Raw genomic sequence first — 21238 nt, 5'->3', positions numbered from 1 at the left:
ACTACATCAGCCTGAGACCAGAAGAACTAGATGGTGCCTGGCTACACCTGATGACTGCCCTCACAGGGAACACAGCAGGGAACCCGTGAGGGAGCAGGAGAACACTGGGATGCAGACCCCAAATTCTCATATAACCAGACTTAATGGTCTGACTGAGACTAGAAGGACCCCAGTGGCCATGACCCCTAGACCTTCTGTTGGCCCCGGACAGGAACCATTCCTGAAGCCAACTCTTCAGACATGGATTGGACTGGACAATGGGTTGGAGAGGGATACTAGTGAGGAGTGAGCTTCTTGGATCAGATGGACACTCGAGACTATGTTGGCATCTCCTGCCTGGAGGGGAGATGAGAGGGTGGAGGGGGTTAGAAGCTGGGGAAATGGACAGGAAAAGAGAGAGTGGAGGGAGAGAGCGGGCTGTCTCATTAGGGGGAGAGTAATTGGGAGTGTGTATCAAGGTGTATATGGGTTTTTATGTGAGAAACTGACTTGATTTGTAAACTTTCACTTAAAGCACAATAAAAATTATAAAAAATAAAAAAGAAAACATTCTGCATCCCACTTTGGAGAGTGACATCTGGGGTCTTAAATGCTAGCAAGTGGCCATCTAAGATGCATCAATTGGTCTCAACCCACCTGGAGCAAAGGAGAATGAAGAACACCAAAGACACAAGGTAATTATGAGCCTAAGAGACAGAAACGGCCACATAAACCAGAGACTACATCAGCCTGAGACCAGAAGAACTAGATGCTGCCCTGCTACAACCGATGACTGCCCCGACAGGGAACACAACAGAGAACCCCTGAGGGAGCAGGAGAGCAGTGGGATGCAGACCTCAAATTCTCATAAAAAGGCCAGACTTAATGGTCTGAGACTAGGGCCCTGGAGGTCATGGTCCCCAGGCCTTCTGTTAGCCCAAGACTGGAACTATTCCAAAGCCAACTCTTCAGACAGGGATCGGACTGGACTATGGAATAGAAAATGATACTGGTGAGGAGTGAGCTTCTTGGAACAAGTAGGCACATGAGACTGTGTGGGCAGCTCCTGTCTGGAGGGGAGATGAGAGGGCAGAGGGGGTCAGAAGCTGGTCGAATGGACGCAAAAATAGAGAGTGGAGGGAAGGAGCAGGCTGTCTCGTTACGGGGGAGAGCAATTAGGAGTATATAGCAAGGTGTATATAAATTTTTGTATGAGAGACTGACTTGATTTGTAAACTTTCACTTAAAGCACAGTGAAAATTAAAAAACAAAATTATGTCCATACAAAAATTTGTACATTAATGTTCATAGCAGCATTATTCATTATAGGGTAAAATGGAAACAACCCAAATGTCCTTTAACTGACAAACTGATAAACGCAACGTGGTGTATCCGAACAATGGACTATTATTTATCCGTAAAAAGGAATAAAGTACTGACACCTGCTACAACTTGGATGAACCTTGAAAACATTATGTTAAATAAAAAAAGCCAGTCACAAAGGGCCACACGTTGTATGATTCTATGTGTATGAAATATCTGGAACAGGCAAGTATATAAGAAACAGAAAGTAGATTAGAGGTTGCTACAACTTGGGGCTTTCAGGGGGTTGGGAAGAGATGGCTTGGGAGTATGAGGTTTCTTTTTGAGGTAATGAAAACGTTCAAAAATTGTGGTGATGGTCGCACAACTTTGCGAATACACTAAAAGCCATTGAATCGTGCACTTTAAGTGGGTAAATTGTGTGACATGTGAATTATATCTCGGTAAAACTTATAAAAAAGTAAAATACAGTTACAAAGTCGAAGAGAATATATGTGATTAATCTGTACAGGTAACTAAAAATAAATCTTAACAGAGGACACATACAGAGATGCTCATAAATGCTGAGTAACTAGCTGCAAGGGGAGGGAGAAAGTCACAGCTCAGAGCTTGCTTATTCATTTAGCCCTCTGTTTTCTAGATTTCAGCCATGTACTCATCAGTGAATAAACCTGGACAGTCAGTGAATAAACCTGGACAGTCAGTGAATAAATCAGCACAGTTGCTTCAAGTGCCAGAATCTTCCTACACTTGTATTCAAGATGGAGCCCCTCAGAGTTCCCCATCTTCCTGTAATGATCTCTATGCTACTGTAAAAGAATTTGAGAAAGCTCCAAACAGCGTCAGCACACCTCCCCCAGCCGAGAGACCCAGTGTGGAGCCAGAGCCAGACTATGAAGCGATACAGACTCTAAATAGAGAGGAGGAAAAGGCCACCCAGGAGACCAATGGTCTCCATGTCCTTTTCCCAAAGGAGAACGACTATGAGAGCATTGGGGACTTAGAGCAGTGTAGAAGTATCACCAGACTCTAGCAACCCAAAAGACAGAACTCCAAACACCATGTTATCCGTCGTTTGGAAACATTTCTTCTCTGGAAAACCGGAAGTGATATAAACCTATACTTTATATGTTGCTTTAGTAAACCGAAAACAATTGCCATGACTGTTTTCCCAGTTTTTGAAGCAGTGAGGTACGTTTCTGGCTGCACCCAAATGTGCATCTGTCTGCCAGGGGGACACCCATACCCGTGCACATCACACACCCTCCTTCCCCTCTGCAAAAGATCCAGACTGACAGTGGTTTCATCCTGTTGGTGAGGAACACCAAGATATAAGGAAGAGCTGCACTTAGCAAGAACTGCAATACCACCTGCCTAAACACTGCCATTCAGAAGATCCAGGTTTTTCTTTCTTTCTTCCTTTTTTGTTATCTGCTACTAACTTTAAAATGTGTGGCTTTATCCCCCCTCGAAATCTTCCAACTCATACGGTTCATTCCAAGGAAATTCTCCCACATTTGACTTTTGCCTTCAACCTAAACATCTTAGGATGGTGCAAAATTGTGGTTAGTGGTTACCATCCAGCTTGCCAATCCTCTTCAAAGAGCTGCCCCATTGGTGCCTGGGAACCTGAACCCTGCAGATGAATAGGAATGGGGATGTCCCCTTTATTTCTCTTTTGGCACTCTACGTCTGCAGCCTGTCTCCAAAGTACTTGAAGTCAGTTTTAGATGTTTTATTTTATTTTTCTAGGCAAAAGTTTTTTTCCTCGGTATTTTAAAACTCTTCAGAGCATCTTCAGTATTTTCAGTGAGTATTGTGGTACTTCTATACTTGTTTTAGCCCAGAGTTCGCTCCTTCAAAACAGCCTTAATCTTTATGTTGGAACATAGACCATGTATTTGGACAGCAGTCATGTTGTCCTTCTTTGAAGAGCTGTGGACATGGATGTGTGTTTCAGATAATCTCTGACGCCAACACCAACAGTGTGGAATTTCTTAAAGTTAACTGCTACCCTAAGGTAATCTCTATAAGATTAAAATGTAAACGTTTATTTTTGTTATATAAATTTGTAAGATGTTTTATGTTTTACTGCCTAATTTCTAGAAAAGTGCTAGAAAAAAATAACTTTTGATTTTATTTAGTATGATTTATACTCTCATTTTGAAAAGACACCATGAAGCACATAAACTAGATAATTACAAGGAGTTGTTACCTTTTTTCTAACCAAGAGTTTAAAACATTGAGGATTTTTAACAACTCAACTTTTCCAGTGGTACTTGGAGCTCCCAGTCAAAATCATCTGAATCAATGGATAAATAAATGGAATATACAGAAAATAATTATTTTCAGTGGTTTGTGGTGAGCAGTATTGAAATTTTTTGAAATGATAAAAATGGACAGAAGAACAAAATATGACTAGGAATCACTTTGTGAATTATGAACCTCTGAGAGTTACCATAATGTTATTAAAGTCCAGTTATATTTGTAAGAAAATGATGACTTCTACAGTTCAGTGTTTGCAAACACAAATTGCCTATTGGGGTTTTATTTATTTTACAAAAATCAGAGATTGAAGTAGCTCCTATTAAGAGCTCCACCTGGTTTGAACTTAATCATCTCTTTATATCTTATGAGGCCAATATTGTGAAATTTATACAAAGATCTTATGTAGCCAACACTAGAAAACTTGTTCGCTTTTCGTTTTAAAAGGAACCTAGTTCAAGTCCTATCATGAAGTGTGGTTTACAGAAATGGGGTTTTTTCCAGACAGATAAAGGAGAAAAAAATAGCAATTATTCTCTATTGCTTTGACATCTGTGACTTTTCAGGTTGAATAATCTTGCCATTTTCACTCATCATGATAAAGAATGTGGTGCAGAGGATGAAACATGTTGAAAACTGCAAAGACCTGCTTATTAGCGTGTTTCGAAATCCTTTGCATTCATGGCTAGGTTTTGCGACTGCTCTGTGATTATGTTTCAGAAATGGTAAAGTGAGCCACATTGGGGTAAACTGGTTGATTGCTGGTATTTTTCAGCCAGCCTGGTCTCTCCTATGAAGAGGTCATATTCGTGAGCATAATCATCATTGATCAGAAGATAATAGCAAAATACCCTTGGATTAGAGAAAAGTTTATCAAGAAAGTGCAAGGCCCTTGTTCTTCATAAGTGCCGCTTTCTTCATGAGATTCTTCATAAGTGCCACTTTACCCAGTGATTGTCATTGCTTAGTATTGAGGACTTTGCCGCCATAATCTCTCATGTCATGGGGCTCCTTTAGTACATGGTAATAGTCACTTCCCATTGTGTACCTAGCATTGTGCATGATTATAGTAACACTCTTTATGGTACCGTAGAGCTCGAAGTTTTATTATATTTCATAATGTCTTATCATCAGAAAAGTAGGTGTAATCTCTGAAGTATAAATTCATCTCTTGAGACAGAAGCTCATTGTAAATACCATGTCATCTCGAAATCCCATTGTCGGAATCCCACCCAGAAATGTTCAAAATATTGCTTATGCAGTATATCCAGAAACTATGCACTTGAAATATTGCTCTTGATTTGACAGCCAAGAGCATAGTAAGCACCAGTTGTGATCTAAAGTGTTGTAAGTATACTTTAAAAGGAGCTATAAGGCCCCCAGTACAAACCCTAAAAGAGTAAATGATAGGGGCAGGAGAAACGAAGTAAACTCTAGGAAGACAGCCCTGCTCTTCAGGCCCTTGGGTACTTTATGGAAGTACATTTACTGATGTATTGCCATTGTTTTAACCTTATGGTACAGTTTTTTGTTAGTTTCATCACTTTTACTTTATCACTTGAAAACCTGTGCTTGAATCTTTGAGTTGGACAAAAGCCTGTGGCTTCTTTTAAAAAGCATTGTCTTGAGACAAATGCTGAAGTTTAAATGTGTGAAAAGTAATTCCAAAAAAAAAAAGAATTTACTATACCTTCAAAACCCAATTTTGACATCCATTTTATATGTTTAGTGATAATAATCTGTGAAATTACATAAAAAGGTAAAAATAATTTTTAGGTAAATTTTTGTCTTATAAACCAAATTTGGTAAAAGTTGGATCTTTGTTTTTATTCAGATATTTTCAAAGTTTAGAAGCATTTTGCATACTGCTTTTAATATTTTCAAATACAGTCAGCAGGAAAGTATAACCTGTCTTACATGAAATACTTAAGGAAATTTTTAATTCTAGCAGAAAATAATTATTGCAAATATATCATATACAAATTTTTTTTTTTTTTTTTTTTGCCTGTTCTCGACTGATTACATCATTAGGTCTGTTAGAGCTTTTAAAGGTACTGCCGTTTTATGTGAGACAAAGCTAACCACTGATTTATCTGCCATCAAAATCAAAGAGTTAATTTTAATTGAGGGCTAAATTAACCATAGTTTTTTAGTCAACACAGAGAACTAAATTTAACTTCAGGATGTCACTTTATTTCTCTTATTTGATTTTCATTTTTCTAGCTAGAGCATTTACTTACTTTAACCAGTATCTTTTACATACATGCACATATGTATGGTTGCCTCTGACACAGCTCTTATACTTAATTAAGATACTCCTAATATATAATTTGAAAGTTCATCCCACTAGTGTGACGAACTATTGTAAAAGCAGAATTAGAAGTAGTAGTTCTTTGGTAGTTTTCATTTGGTAATGACAGAAAAACCTTCTTGAGTCATCCTCACTCATTAAATTTTTCTGATTAGTATACTCAGATTTTAAATTGCATACATAATTCTCTCAGCTGGAAAATGGGTTTTTTGTTTGTTTGTTTACAAGCATTGTTGTTGTTTTTGCCCAATGTGTTACAGCATACAGCTGCTCCATAGGATTTTCTTGGCTGAAATCTTTATGGAGACAGTTTGCCGGGCCTTGCTTCCACAGAGTCTCTGGGTGAATTCAAACTGCCAACCTTTAGGTTAGCAGCCGATTGCAAACCACTTGCACTACCCTACATAGTCAACCTGAGACCAACTGCATGTAGATATGTGTACTTGGTTAGAGAAAAAAAAAATGGCCTAAAGGTACAAGGAAATAACTGTGAGCTGGGGTAGAGCAAAGACAGCAGAGGCAGGTATCACAGGGTGGCATTTTATTTCATTCCCTGTAGAAATCACTAGGTTTTACACAGAGAATCAATAGGCAGTGATGCAGTGTAGTATTCAAAAAATAGCTCTGAGATTATGACATGGCTATACTTTCAGAGCTTCAGTGCAAGACTGAACTAGGATTTTGTTATTGAGTAAATGACATGTGTTTCAATGCACCTTGTAATAGTTGCTAAAAGTTGGTGTAATCTAGTGATGCCATTCTCCTTAAAGGGTTGATTTCTGGTACTCAGCCAGCTCAGGATTGGCTGCTGCAAGCACAGCAGATGCTGATGGCTATTTCCTGAAAAATCTTGACAGTCCCATTGTACTGGGTCATTGGGAAAAGTTAAGGTATAATGTCTGGTGTTAAGTGACTTATGTGAAAATAGGAACATATGCCTCTAATGTCAAATATTTATTTGCAGTGAAATCTAAATTCCTTTTTTTGTAGTCGTATTTCCTTGCTCTGTATTGTGCTTTTTCTTAAATTCGTTATTCTTGTCATTGAGGTTAGACAAGTTGAACACACTTAGACTCAACATGTTTGACTTAGAGATCAGTCCAGAACCATGATGAATTCGACTCTGGAATTACCAAAATAAATCAATAAAGAAAATCATCGTCCAGAAGAGAACAAACATTTATACGTGTTCATTTTTTCAATAAAGAAAATCATCGTCCAGAAGAGAACAAACATTTATACGTGTTCAAGTCTGCCTTTATACCCAGTCTCTGATATTTGTGAAATATTGCATTTTTTTCCAGGTTCTGCCTTTATTTAACTGAGAAATAGTAATTCAGATTCCTTTCAACATCAGATGAAATGAGAAATAAAAATTCTTTTTAAAAAAAGGTAATTTTTTAAAAAGCAGTCAATTTAGTAACGATTTAGCTTAGTGCAGTTAGATTAGCTTTTCATTAGCTTACCACTCATATACTGTGGGTATTTTTCAAAAATGTACCATGTACCAGTTGCCTCAGACCATCTTGTATAATGTGTTTTAAAGGCTGGTAATTGTCGTTCCTCAGACCTCTGTTACATTGGCAAAAGTAAAATGTTTTTATGTTATCTTTTAAATAACTTTGTTATATTAACATGCCTCATGTGTTCAGGGGAAGTCTGAAATATAATTAAACAAACATAAGTCTGTTATGGAAAAACAAGTAGGAGTTTGCATTTCATTGTTTATGCTTTTTTTTTTTCCTCATAAAACAGTTCCCTGCCCCCCGCAAAGTAAAATATTGTCTCTTAGGTAGCCCCGATCAGTTTTAAAGTACTCCCCTTACTAAAAAAATACTCAAAAATAATTCAAGACACTTTGAAGCATTTTTACTGAGTGTCTCAAAAAACATTTGTAATGGTCAAATTTCCAATTCACAAAATAGTGGAAAAGTTGTTTTCAATATTGGGAATTTTTAAATCTTAGTTTTTAATCTGAAAAGTGGCTTCAACACCTTATGCTTTTTCTCCTACCTAACTCTACTCCTTTTGAGGATAAGTCTAAAGAATAGGTGTATGAAGGGGCCTTTTGTCACTTTGTACAGCACCACCCTTGGGTCTCTCCCGCACCCCAGCTCTCTGTGTCTGCTATTTATCCCAAGTCCCCATTCCCCTTTTCCAATACTGATGACAATGGCCCAGTGTTCTGTACCCTGCCAGCCAGGGTAGAGCCAGGCCTCCTTGCAGCCTGGTGACCAGACAGCTGTGTCCAACCCACATTTCACTGCTTCACTCCCGAGATAATGCCAGATGCTAGAAGTTATTTTTCAGTGGTTTTAGTGAACCATGTATACCCTTGCCCATCTCTTCTATGAGACTGGTTGGCCCTAAGGGGCCATGGAAAACAATTTTTTTTTTTTAATTCTGTTGAGGAATCAAACTCACAAATACAGAAAAATTAGCACCCTGCTCTAAGCCATAAGCTCCCTCCCCCAACAATATATTGAGACTGCCCTGTGCCCCTAAGTTCCAATGGAGGAACAGCCTCATGGACCAGCGTTTGGAAGGGAGGTCTTTGTAACAGAGCAGCAAACCAAGAGTTACCAGTAAAGTAGGAGGAAGCTGATTAATTTGAGAGAAAAGCCTCTTTTCCTGTGAGAATTAATAATTTTCAGAGTAAATTGAGTGTACATTTTCTTAGCCATGTAGCTATTGTACCACCTCACTCCCTCCCCTGCCCTGTGAAATAGCACTTATCTGAATTTTGTTACTTATAATTAGTTTGCTTTACTATCCCAGGTCTCAAGAAAACTGAGAATGTTCAAGTACCTAACCATGGAGTTACCATATACTGAGAATAACTTGACCATTTTAGGCAAACTCTCTGATTTGGGGGTGAGAAACCAGGTACTTTTTACCGTTTGTCATGGAGTCAGCTCCAACTCATGGTGACCCACGTCTGTCAGAGTAGAACTGTGCTCCATAGGGTTTCAATGACTGATCTTTCAGAAGTGTATTGTCAGGTCATTCTCTAGGAGGACTCAAACTGCCAACCTTTCAGTTAATACTCGAGCACATTAACCAGTTCTACCATCCTGAGACTTTTAGATACTAGCATGAGTGTATGAATGACTTATCAGCTGAGCTTCCCTCTGTACACTTACCAGTCCACCATGTGTTCAGTTTTGATTTTTTTAAACCTCCCCAAGTCATCATAGTTAATTATTTGAGGGAATAGTATAGAGTGTGATCTTTTTTCAAATGAACAGAGTGCATATCTGCTCATTGTCTTTATACATTTAATTTTAAAATGTCCAACTAGTATACCAACTAGACACCCCAAATAGAACAAAAAAAACATTGCTGTGGAGTTGATTTTGACTGTATATGACAGAGTAGAACTGCCCCATAGGGTTTCCAAAGAGCACCTGGTGGATTCCAACTGCTGACCTTTTTGTTAGCAGCCATAGCTCTCAACCACTATACCACCAGGGCTTCCACCTTACCACCAGGGCTCCCTAAATAGGACAGTTAAAGCTAAAAGAGAGCCAGAACTCTCTTGTTATAATGTCCTGGTTTGGTTTTGTTTATTTTGTTTTATGACTGAACAAGTTGGGAATCATGAGTTTAAAACAAGCTATTTCCTTTTCCTTTCTAAAGTTTAAGGGGCATTTTATTTTTACCTTTAGCGCTCCTTTTAGGTTGTGAAAGCTTCTCTGAAAAACTGCCATGCCCTCGCCTAGGTGAAGAGACGTAAACCACAACTTGAGGCTATCTGTAAAAGGATTATGAACATTGCTTTGACATGGTTTTATATAATTTTCATATAAAACACATAAATGAACCTGACATGATGTTCACAACCCAGCCCTTTAGCTTGCTTGCTATTATTTATTTATTTTTGAATATAGACTTGTTTTTCCCGGAACCATGCTAGATGCTTAACTCCTATGGGCTACTTTGTGACTGCCGACTCCTGTCCTGAAAAAAATGGCAGGGTCTTTACCAGGGCTTGTCTCTTAGGGAGAAGCAACTCTGTATGTCTGAGGGGAGATTTGAAGCAAAATTTTCTCTGAATGGTGGGGGTAAGACTTCCTTCTCCTACATGTCTCGGTTTAGGTATGTCTCTGGAAAAACCTATTATTCCAGCTCCCTACCTACCACTCTGAGTCTCTTAAGGAGTAAACGGTAAAAGTGTATACACGAGAAAATTACCTCAAAGATTTAAATTATTCAGATATTGTCAGCTTTTTAGACTCAGGAATAAGCTGATTGGTGGATAGTCTAAGATAGATATTAAAGTTATAATTTGTAGGTGACTAAAAATATCCTCTTAAATATGTTTCTTCTAAAATTGCCTAACTTTACCTGGGAAAAGAAGTTTTTTAGATTAAAAACAGAACAGAATAGCGTTCCTAAACTCTTTCTAGGAGACCGTAGAACTCTACCCCAGAGTATTTATTTTGGGCGTATGGTATTTCAACAATTTTTATGGGAGGAAAAAATGTACATTTTTTATTTCTTGAAAAAGTGAATTGAACTATTAAATTCTCAGAGAAGACAATTTAGTCTAAAGAAAAGCACTGGACTAAGAGACAGGAGTCTAAGGCTGTGGTCCCTGTTCCAACATTGACTTTACTTTGTGACTTGAGCAAATTATTTAACTTTGTGTGCCTCAGTTTCTCCATATTCAAAATGGGGATAATGATACCAACCATTGCCTACCTCATAGGGATGTTATGGGGACAAATGAGATAACATAAGATAAATGCAAATACTTTGAACTCTTTGGAAGAAAAGTGCTATATAATTGAAGGTGTGTTGTTTTTAATGATACAGTTATTAAGTTTAAGGCTTGAATAATAGGAATACAGTTAGTCATGTTAACAATAAGTTTCAATTTGATGCATATTTGCAATTCTCTTCTGTGACAAGATCTTGATCATTCATCTGGTAATGATACCTAAAAAAAAATGATACCTGAGGAGCTGAAATAGGTGTTTGTTTTCCATGTGTTTCTGCTGGTAGTATTTCAATTCTGAATATTCAGAAAAGGCTGGAGTTTAACTTGTAATATCTTATAGTTTATCTGTAATGAACCTTATTCAACCTGTACATAAAAGTATAATGACATGTAAATGGCAGGTACATTATAATTACAGACACTTATCAAATTGTCTTTGTTCTTTTTTAATTGCAATAAAGGTCAGTTTTATATAAACGCTTGTTAAAATTCGTTTGGTGTTTGGGAAGGTCAAGAACGGCTAATTTATGTACATGCAGTACAGCGCGGAACTAGAATTTTGAGATTCCAGTTGTCTGCTCATCACCCTGAAAGAGGAGATGCCTGATGATCCAGCTCATGAGTATGGTGGGTAGGGTCACAGAGTCTGCAGAAAAGGACCTGGGTTTGAATCCCAGCTCCACAGTGACTCTGAGGAAGCTCTTTAACCTCTCTGTGCCCCTGTTTTCTCATTAGGAAATGAGGGATATTAGAACCTACTACCAGAGTTGTCTTAGGGATTAAAGGAGGCACTGAGCAGGGTGCTTGGCAAATGCTAAGTGCTCCGTAACTGTTAGCACATTGTCTTCACAACGAGCCTGGGAAAATGCCGAGGACATCCACCTGAGTGTCTGTCCCGCCAGTGAAGCTGTGCAGCCTGAGTGTCATCACTGCCTGGTCCATGGCCATGAGGAAAACCCACCTGCTCGGAGTCCCTGCAGGGGTATAACCCTCACAGGAAATCTCAGAGCAAATGGTTTCTATCAGCATCTGTCCCTGGCTGCCTCCTTTCTAGTCACTCAAGTCTGGCCTGTGCCAAAAGGTAAAGCCAGTGGGGTTTTCCATGCACCTGTCTCCCTGTTGTCTGTGACCTTTGATGCCTAGACACTCCAAAACCCACAGATGGCCCCCTTTTGAGACCACCCTTCCTTCCCTTCCCCTACCTTCCTCATTGGGCCTTTTCGATGCTCCCTCCTTCTGCCCCTCCCCACCTACACATTTATAAGTATTCACTCTGTTTCCAATTTCCCCAAGGTATGACCTGTTTATTTATAATGTACCCTGGTGATTCAATAGTTAAAGTACTCGGCTGCAAATTGATAGGTCAGTGGTTCAAATCCACCAGCCACTCTGCTGGAGAAAGACGTACCAGTCTGCTTCCATAAAGATGTACAGCCTTAGAAACCCTATGGAGCGGTTCTACTCTGTTCTACAGGGTCGCTGTGAGTCCCAATGGACTCCAAGGCAACAAGTTTAGGTTTTTTTTTTTTTGGTTAACTGACTTGTATGCAGCAGATCGATAGCCCCACTACTCCTAGAAGTGTTTTCAATATAAGGAACTTGCTGTCTGTCACAGTCTTGAGCCAAAACTATCCTTAATTCTCATGGTGGGCATTGCAAACCTGTGAGAGGCTGCTGGGAGTATTTTGGGGTATAGAGGGCAGGAGAAGGGAACACAGGCATCAGACCACACCACATCAGAAAATGCCTGCTGAGCTTCATGGACCTAGTTCACTCTATGGCTCCTTAGCCTGTGAGGCAAGGCAGTGATGGCAGCCCTGAGAAAAATGAGGGGAAGCACCTGGCCACCGCGGCTAAAACCCCTGCCTCAGGTCACGGTAGCTCCATAGGCACATCCAAACTCCCTGAGGAACCGAATTGCTGGGCTGAGGACTGTGGGGACCATGATCTCGGGGAACATCTGGCACAATTGGCATAACATAGTTTATAAAGAATATGTTCTACATTCCAGTTTGGTGAGTAGTGTCTGGGGTCTTAAAAGCCTGTGAGCAGCCATCTAGGATACTTCATTGGTCTCACCCCTTTGGGAGCAAGGAAGAATGAAGAAAACTAAAGATACAAGGGAAAGGTTAGTCCAAAGGACTGATGGACCACATCTTCCACATCCTCCACCAGACTGAGTCCAGTACAACTAGATGGTGCCCAGCTACCACCACTGACAGCTCTGACAGGGATCACAATAGAGGATCCTGGACAGAGCTGGAGAAAAAGTAGAACAAAATTCTAACTCAAAAAGAAAGACCAGACTTGCTGGCCTGACAGATACTGGTGAAACCCTGAGAACAGTATGGCCCCTGGACACTCAGCTCAGTAATGAGGTCACTCCTGAGGTTCACTCTTCAGTCAAAGATTGAACAGGCCCATGGAACGAAACAAGACTAAAGGGACGCACCAGGCCTGGGGCAGGGACTGGAAGGCAGGAGGGAACAGGAAAGCCAATAATAGAGAACTGGAGGTTGAGAAGGGAGAGTGTTGACGTGTTGTACGGTTATTAACCAAGGTCATAGAACAATGTGTTTAGTAACTTTTTGATGAGAAACTAGTTCTGTAAACCATCTAAGGTACAATGACAAATTTAAAAACCCTGCCTCATTTCTTACCCTGGGAACGTCATTTCCTTTCCTTTCAACTCCTTCTGTGTGCAAAGACTTGGAGTGAGGAAAAGCTTGTCCTGAGTCTTTGGATCATAAAACCAGGTTTCCCACCTGCACTACCTTTAAGTTCCCAAGCTCAGCAATTTGGTACTTTTTCTGTCACCTGTGCAATGGAGCAGTCTTTGAAATTCTGTCAGAGGTACACTGCCAATTCTAGGACATGGTAGATATTTAATAAATGTTCCTTCAATAAGGGGAGTGGAGAATCCAGATACCCTAGTTAAGTGATCCAGACATAACCAGTTGCCCTCAGGTGGATTCCAACTCATGGCGACCCCATGTGTGTCAGAGTAGAACTATGCTCTATGGGGATTTCAATGGCTGATGTTTTGGAAGTAAATCCCTAGGCCTTTCTTCTGAGGTATCTCTGGGTGGACTTGAACCTCTAACCTTTTGGTTAGCATCCAAGAGCATTAACCATTTGCACTGAGACATGCCGAGCCAGACTTCATCCTTTTTTGTCATTGTTAAAAAAAAAAAACGTGTTCATTGTCCCCCATTCTGCCTCTGGGAAATACAATCTGCATGGTGATTTTTTTTTTTTTTTTTTTAATGAATCAAAACCTTACTGTACCTTTAAGGTCAGTATTCCAAATATTTGTTCTCATTCTAGATAATTCTTAAATCAACATCTCCAGGCCAGAACTCACGTGCTCCATAGCCAACGGTCTACCAGGCATCACATCTGTTTCCAAGATTCTCCATCTGCATGTCCTGATGTCATCTCAAAATGTGATCATTCTGGAGAGGAACTCCTCCTTCCCAGCTGTCCCATCTGCCCTTTGGGGCACATTTTATGTCGTCCATAACAAATAGCACAGCTAGCAGGCACCAAATAAATGTTTTATCTGATTTGAACTCTGGTTTGAATTTTCACTCGCCTTTATCATCCCAAGTCCTGTCTTAGACCAGCACTTTATAAAGTCTTAGATTCTATACTCAAGCTCTTCCCCTGGCAAAAGCCTCTGACTGGGTTTCTGAAAGCTGTCAGGGTAACAAGGGAGGGAATGTCCTCCAAGTTAAACCAGCCCAAAAAGCGGTAAGGGAGGAAGTAGGGGAAGCATCTGACATGTGGATAAACAGTATCACAACCTGGCAGAGTAGTCTTCTAAAACAGACACATTGTGCAAAGCAAACAGCTTTAAACACTTAGGGCCAAAAGAAAAAAATAAATAATTGCAACGTCGAAGTAGAAAAACAAGAGGAAAGTGAAAGAAACCACAGAGAAACTACTAATTTATTCACTCAGTAAATGTTTACTGAGCACTACTTTTACTGTGTACCAGATGCTGGAAAACTGTGAGAGAAAAGAGACAAAATACCTGCCTCGTGGGAGCTGACTTTCTAATGGTTTTAGTGGTTACCTTTAAAGGTTTCAACCGGCACATTTAAATTCTCAGGGAGTTCAGTATCTCAATATCTCAACTGGTTTTACCAAGTTTGGAGCTCAATCTTAGATACTAGGGTGTGAAAGGCCTCTATGAGGAGGACACAGTTGAGACTGAAAGGATAAACCAGAGAAAGAGAATTCCAGGCTTGGAACGTAGCCAACACCAAGGCCCTGGAAAACCTGAAGTGTCTCCCAGAATACATGTAAATCAATTTGAGGACAGCGTGCCAGGCACCCAGGGCCTCTCCTCCCTCATTCTTGCTTTCATCCAGCCATTCTCCATCCACAGTATCTGCAGTACCTCAAAACACCCTCCCATAACGTCACCAGAATTATCATTCTAAAAGGCAAGCCTGTTTTGGTCAGGCTACCCAATAAAGCAATTATTCAGTACCTACTGTTTTCTAGACACTGGTCTAGATCCTGAGCATACAGCAGTAGATAAAACAGGCAAGGTGTCTGTTCCCATGAAGCCTACATTCTAGTTGGGGAAGGATAGAAATGATTCATTAAACCCATTTCAGATCATAAGTGTGAGTGCGATGAAGTAAATAAAATGGTGATGAAATAGAGAGTAACTTCATGCGGCTGAGCGGGGGAGGTTGATACCTTTTATATCAGGCGGTCAGGGAAGGCCTGAATGACCCAGAGCTGCTGGGTAAAAATTGGGAAGTGAAACATTTCAAGTAGAAAAAATAGCAAGTGCGAAAGCCCTAAGGAGGGAAAGAGGCTGAGATGTTACAAGACCACAAAAGGGGCCTGTGTGGCTGCACTCCAGCAGTGGAGAGTGGTCAAAAGGTGGGGTCTGACAGGCAGGCAGGGGCCACACCCCACACAGCAGAGTAGATCAGAATGAGGAATTTTTCTGCGATTTTAGGTACAAAGGGAAATCATTGGAAGATTTTGAACGGGTTTAGTGGCAGTTTTCCATATGAAAAAATAAAATTGGATTCCCAACTTATGTCCTATATGGAGATAAATTTCAGATGGATTAGAGAGGTAATCATAAAGAGCAAATAGAATAATAGCTGTAATAATAATATAATAATATACTATATATTAAAAAAAATTTATAGCATATATATTATCTTGGGTTATTATAATATGTAATGTATACTATAATTAATATAAGCTATTTGTCAGGCACAATTCTACATGCATTTGATCATATTAGCTCACTTCATCCTCAAACAATCCTATGAGTTGGATATTGTTACTGTATTCATTGTATACATGATGACACAGAAACACAGGATGGTTAACTAACTTGCCCAACTTTTACTGGCAAAAATGGGATTTCAACTCAGGTAGTTTGGCTCCAGGCCCAAGTTCTTAATCATAATTGTGCTATAAAAACCCCCCAAGATCTAGGGGGCCAAGATGGCGGACTAGGTGGACGCTACCGCGGATCCCTCTTGCAACAAAGACTCGGAAAAACAAGTGAATCGATCACATACATAACAATCTACGAACTCTGAACAACAAGCACAGACTTAGAGACGGAAAACGAACAAATACGGGCAGACAGCGACCGTTTTCAGAACTAGGAGCCAGCGTACCAGGCAGGTGACCTTCGGAACCCGATCTGGGGCAGAGCCCAGGGGGGCAGACGGCACAGACAAGGGGCCCAGCCCTACCCCCCTGAACCCATCCCAGGAGAGAGTCTAGCTGGTTGGCGCGGGCGGCGTAGCGGCGCAGCCGGAGGGAGAAGCACCCGGGAGGCAGTGACTGATCTTGGAGCGGGGAGAGCAGCGTCCCAGCCAGGGAGCCGTCCCACCGGGAGTTTGGCGGGAAGCGGGCGGGGCGTGAGCGGGGGCGGGGGTCAGCTATATTTCCCTAAAGCGACCCCGGGGCAGGGCCCACACGTTCGTGCGGGGGGACTCCCACCCAGTCCGCGCGTGTGCTGCGGCGCACCAGAGGTAGAAGTCCCGGGGAGGAAGTGACTGGTCTTGGAGCGGGGAGAGCAGCGTCCCAGCCGGGGAGCCATCCCGCTGGGATTTTGGCAAAAGCTGGCGGGGCGTGAGCGCAGGGTCGAATTGTATTCCCCTGAATTGACCCAGGGGGCGGGCCCACCTGGTCATGCGGATGATGCCCACCCAGTTCGCGCGAGCGGCACGGCGCACTGGAGGGAGAAGTCCCCGGGAGGAAGTGACTGGTCTCGGAGCGGGGAAAGCAGCGTCCCAGCTGGGGAGCCGTCCCGCCCGGATTTTGGCAGATGGGGGCGGAGCGTGAACGCGGTGATCAGCTCTATATTCTGTGGTGCTACACTCCTAGCTCTCTGATCCCTCCCCCACCCTCCCCAGGTGGCTCCATTAACATCCGAATACCCGGAGCCAGAGGGAGAATTCAGATAGGGATCTGACTGCATCTTTTTTTAGCTGATTACCTGGAAAATCTAGTTTCCCAGTGACGGCTCGGAGACAGCAGTCCGTATCAAACCACATAAAGAAACAGACCATGACAGCTTCACCAACCCCCGAAACAAAAGAATCAAAATCTTTCCCAAATGAAGATACAATCCTGGAATTATCAGATACAGAATATAAAAAACTAATTTACAGAATGCTTAAAGATATCACAAATGAAATTAGGATAAATGCAGAAAAAGCCAAGGAACACACTGATAAAACTGTTGAAGAACTCAAAAAGATTATTCAAGAACATAGTGGAAAGATTAATAAGTTGCAAGAATCCATAGAGAAACAGCATGTAGAAATCCAAAAGATTAACAATAAAATTACAGAATTTGACAAGGCAATAGAAAGTCAGAGGAGCAGACTCGAGCAATTAGAATGTAGACTGGGACTTCTGGAGGACCAGGGAATCAACACCAACATAGCTGAAAAAAAATCAGATAAAAGAATTTAAAAAATGAAGAAACCCTAAGAATCATGTGGGACTCTATCAAGAAGGATAACTTGCGAGTGATTGGAGTCCCAGAACAGGGAGGGGGGACAGAAAACACAGAGAAAATAGTTGAAGAACTCCTGACACAAAACTTCCCTGACATCATGAAAGACGAAAGGGTATCTATCCAAGATGCTCATCGAACCCCATTTAAGATCGATCCAAAAAGAAAAACACCAGGACATATTATCATCAAACTTGCCAAAACCAAAGACAAACAGAAAATTTTAAAAGCAGCCAGGGAGAAAAGAAAGGTTTCCTTCAAGGGAGAATCAACAAGAATAAGTTCAGACTACTCAGCAGAAACCATGCAGGCAAGAAGGGAATGGGACGACGTATACAGAGCACTGAATGAGAAAAACTGCCAACCAAGGATCATATATCCAGCAAAACTCTCTCTGAAATATGAAGGAGAAATTAAGATATTTACAGATAAACACAAGTTTAGAGAATTTGCAAAAACTAAACCAAGACTGCAAGAAATGCTAAAGGAGATTGTTTGGCCTGATGACCAATAATATCAGGTACCAGCACAATACAAGGTCACAAAACAGAACGTCCTGATATCAACGCAGCTCAAATAGGGTAAGCACAAAACAAACAAATTAAGACTAATTCTAAAACATAAATAAGTAAACAAAATAATACACATAACAGGAAATCATGGAAATCAATAGATAAACGATCACAATAATCAAAAAGAGGGACTAAATATAGGAGGCATTGAACTGCCAGATGGAGAGTGATACAAGGCGATATAGAAGGATACAAGTTAGGTTTTTACTTAGAAAAATAGGGGTAAATAATAAGGTAACCACAAAAAGGAATATCAATTCCATAACTCAATAAAAAAGCCAAGAAAAACATAACGACTCAACAAACACAAAGTTAAACATTATGAAAATGAGGATCTCACAAGCTACTAAGAAAAACGTCTCAGCACAAAAAAGCATGTGGAAAAATGAAATGGCCAACAACACACATGAAAAGGCATCAAAATGACAGCACTAAAAACTTATTTATCTATAATTATGCTGAATGTAAATGGACTAAATGCACCAATAAAGAGACATAGAGTCACGGACTGGATAAAGAAACACGATCCATCTATATGCTGCCTATAAGAGACACACCTTAGACTTAGAGACACAAACAAACTAAAACTCAAAGGATGGAAAAAAATATATCAAGCAAACAATAAGCAAAAAAGAAGAGGACTAGCAATATTAATTTCTGACAAAATAGACTTTAGACTTAAATCTGCCACAAAGGATAAAGAAGGACACTATATAATGATAAAAGGGACAATTGATCAGGAAGATATAACCATATTAAATATTTACGCACCCAATGACAGGGCTGCAAGATACATAAATCAAATTTTAACAGAATTGAAAAGTGAGATAGACACCTCCACATTTATAGTAGGAGACTTCAACACACCACTTTCAGAGGAAAGGACATCCAGTAAGAAGCTCAATAGAGACACGGAAGACCTACTTACAACAATCAACCAACTTGACCTCATTGACTTATACAGAACTCTCCACCCAACTGCTGCAAAATATACTTTTTTTTCTAGTGCACATGGAACATTCTCTAGAATAGACCACATATTAGGTCATAAAACAAATCTTTGCAGAATCCAAAACATTGAAATATTACAAAGCATCTTCTCAGACTACAAGGCAATGAAGCTAGAATTCAATAACAGAAAAACTAGGGAAAAGAAATCAAATACTTGGAAAATGAACAATACCCTCCTGGAAAAAGACTGGGTTATAGAAGACATCAAGGAGGGAATAAGGAAATTCTTAGAAAGCAACGAGAATGAAAATACTTCCTATCAAAACCTCTGGGACACAGCAAAAGCAGTGCTCAGAGGCCAATTTATATCGATAAATGCACACATACAAAAAGAAGAAAGAGCCAAAATCAGAGAACTGTCCCGACAACTTGAACAAATAGAAAGGGAGCAACAAAAGAACCCATCAGGCACCAGAAGAAAACAAATAATAAAAATTAGAGCTGAACTAAATGAATTAGAGAACAGAAAAACAATTGAAAGAATTAACAAAGCCAAAAGCTGGTTCTTTGAAAAAAATCACAAAATTGATAAACCTTTGGCTAGACTGACTAAAGAAATACAGGAAAGGAAACAAATAACCTGAATAAGAAACGAGAAAGACCACATCACAACAGAGCCAAATGAAATTAAAAGAATCATTTCAGATTACTACGTAAAATTGTACTCTAACAAATTTGAAAACCTAGAAGAAATGGATAAATTCTTGGAACAATACTACCTACCTAAACTAACACATTCAGAAGTAGAACAACTAAATAGACCCATAACAAAAAAAGAGATTGAAACGGTAATCAAAAAACTTCCAACAAAAAAAAGTCCTGGCCCAGACGGCTTCACTGCAGAGTTCTACCAAACCTTCAGAGAAGACTTAACACCATTACTATTGAAGGTATTTCAAAGCATAGAAAAAGACGGAATACTACCCAACTCATTCTATGAAGCTACCATCTCCCTGATACCAAAACCAGGTAAAGACATTACAAAAAAAGAAAATTTTAGACCTGTATCCCTCATGAACATAGATGCAAAAATCCTCAACAAAATTCTAGCCAATAGAATCCAACAACACATCAAAAAAATAATTCACCATGATCAAGTGGGATTTATACCAGGTATGCAAAGCTGGTTTAATATCAGAAAAACCATTAATGTAATCCATCACATAAATAAAACAAAAGATAAAAACCACATGATCTTATCAATAGATGCAGAAAAGGCATTTGACAAAGTTCAACACCCATTTATGATAAAAACTCTTACCAAAATAGGAATTGAAGGAAAATTCCTCAACATAATAAAGGGCATCTATGCAAAGCCAACAGCCAATATCACTCTAAATGGAGAGAACCTGAAAGCATTTCCCTTGAGAACGGGAACCAGACAAGGATGCCCTTTATCACTGCTCTTATTCAACATCATACTTGAAGTCCTAGCCAGGGCAATTAGGCTAGACAAAGAAATAAAGTGTATCCAGATTGGTAAGGAGGAAGTAAAGCTATCACTATTTGCAGATGACATGATCGTATACATGGAAAACCCTAAGGAATCCTCCAGAAAACTACTGAAACTAATAGAAGAGTTTGGCAGAGTCTCAGGTTATAAAATAAACATACAAAAATCACTTGGATTCCTCTACATCAACAAAAAGAACACCGAAGAGGAAATCACCAAATCAATACTATTCACAGTAGCCCCCAAGAAGATAAAATACTTAGGAATAAATCTTACCAAGGATGTAAAAGACCTATACAAAGAAAACTATAAAACTCTGCTACAAGAAATTCAAAAGGACATACTTAAGTGGAAAAACATACCCTGCTCATGGATAGGAAGACTTAACATAGTAAAAATGTCTATTCTACCAAAAGCCATCTATACATATAACGCACTTCCAATCCAAATACCAATGTCATATTTTAAGGGGATAGAGAAACAAATCACTAATTTCATATGGAAGGGAAAGAACCCCTGGATAAGCAAAGCATTACTGAAAAAGAAGAAGAAAGTGGGAGGCCTCACTCTACCTGATTTCAGAACC

The 21238-nt window shown here is 39.9% G+C and overlaps 1 protein-coding gene across 8 annotated transcripts in view; it reads left to right on the top strand.

Annotated features, from left to right (window-relative positions):
* PAG1 (phosphoprotein membrane anchor with glycosphingolipid microdomains 1) overlaps positions 1-11078 on the top strand; it is a 203795-nt gene extending 192717 nt beyond the window's left edge. For all 8 annotated transcript variants that reach the window (XM_023545818.2, XM_064267868.1, XM_003408362.4 and 5 more), the window contains one exon: positions 1943-11078. In XM_023545818.2, the coding sequence (XP_023401586.1) occupies positions 1943-2335 (393 nt within the window). In that variant the 3' untranslated portion in view covers positions 2336-11078. The remainder of the gene's footprint in view (positions 1-1942) is intronic.
* The last annotated feature ends 10160 nt before the right edge of the window (positions 11079-21238 follow it).

The sequence above is a fragment of the Loxodonta africana genome, chromosome 14 (genome assembly GCF_030014295.1).
Source record: "Loxodonta africana isolate mLoxAfr1 chromosome 14, mLoxAfr1.hap2, whole genome shotgun sequence".
In the NCBI taxonomy this organism is placed as follows: Eukaryota; Metazoa; Chordata; class Mammalia; order Proboscidea; family Elephantidae; genus Loxodonta; species Loxodonta africana.
The sequence above is the reverse complement of the archived record's forward strand: the minus strand, read 5'-3'. Positions and strand labels throughout refer to the sequence as shown.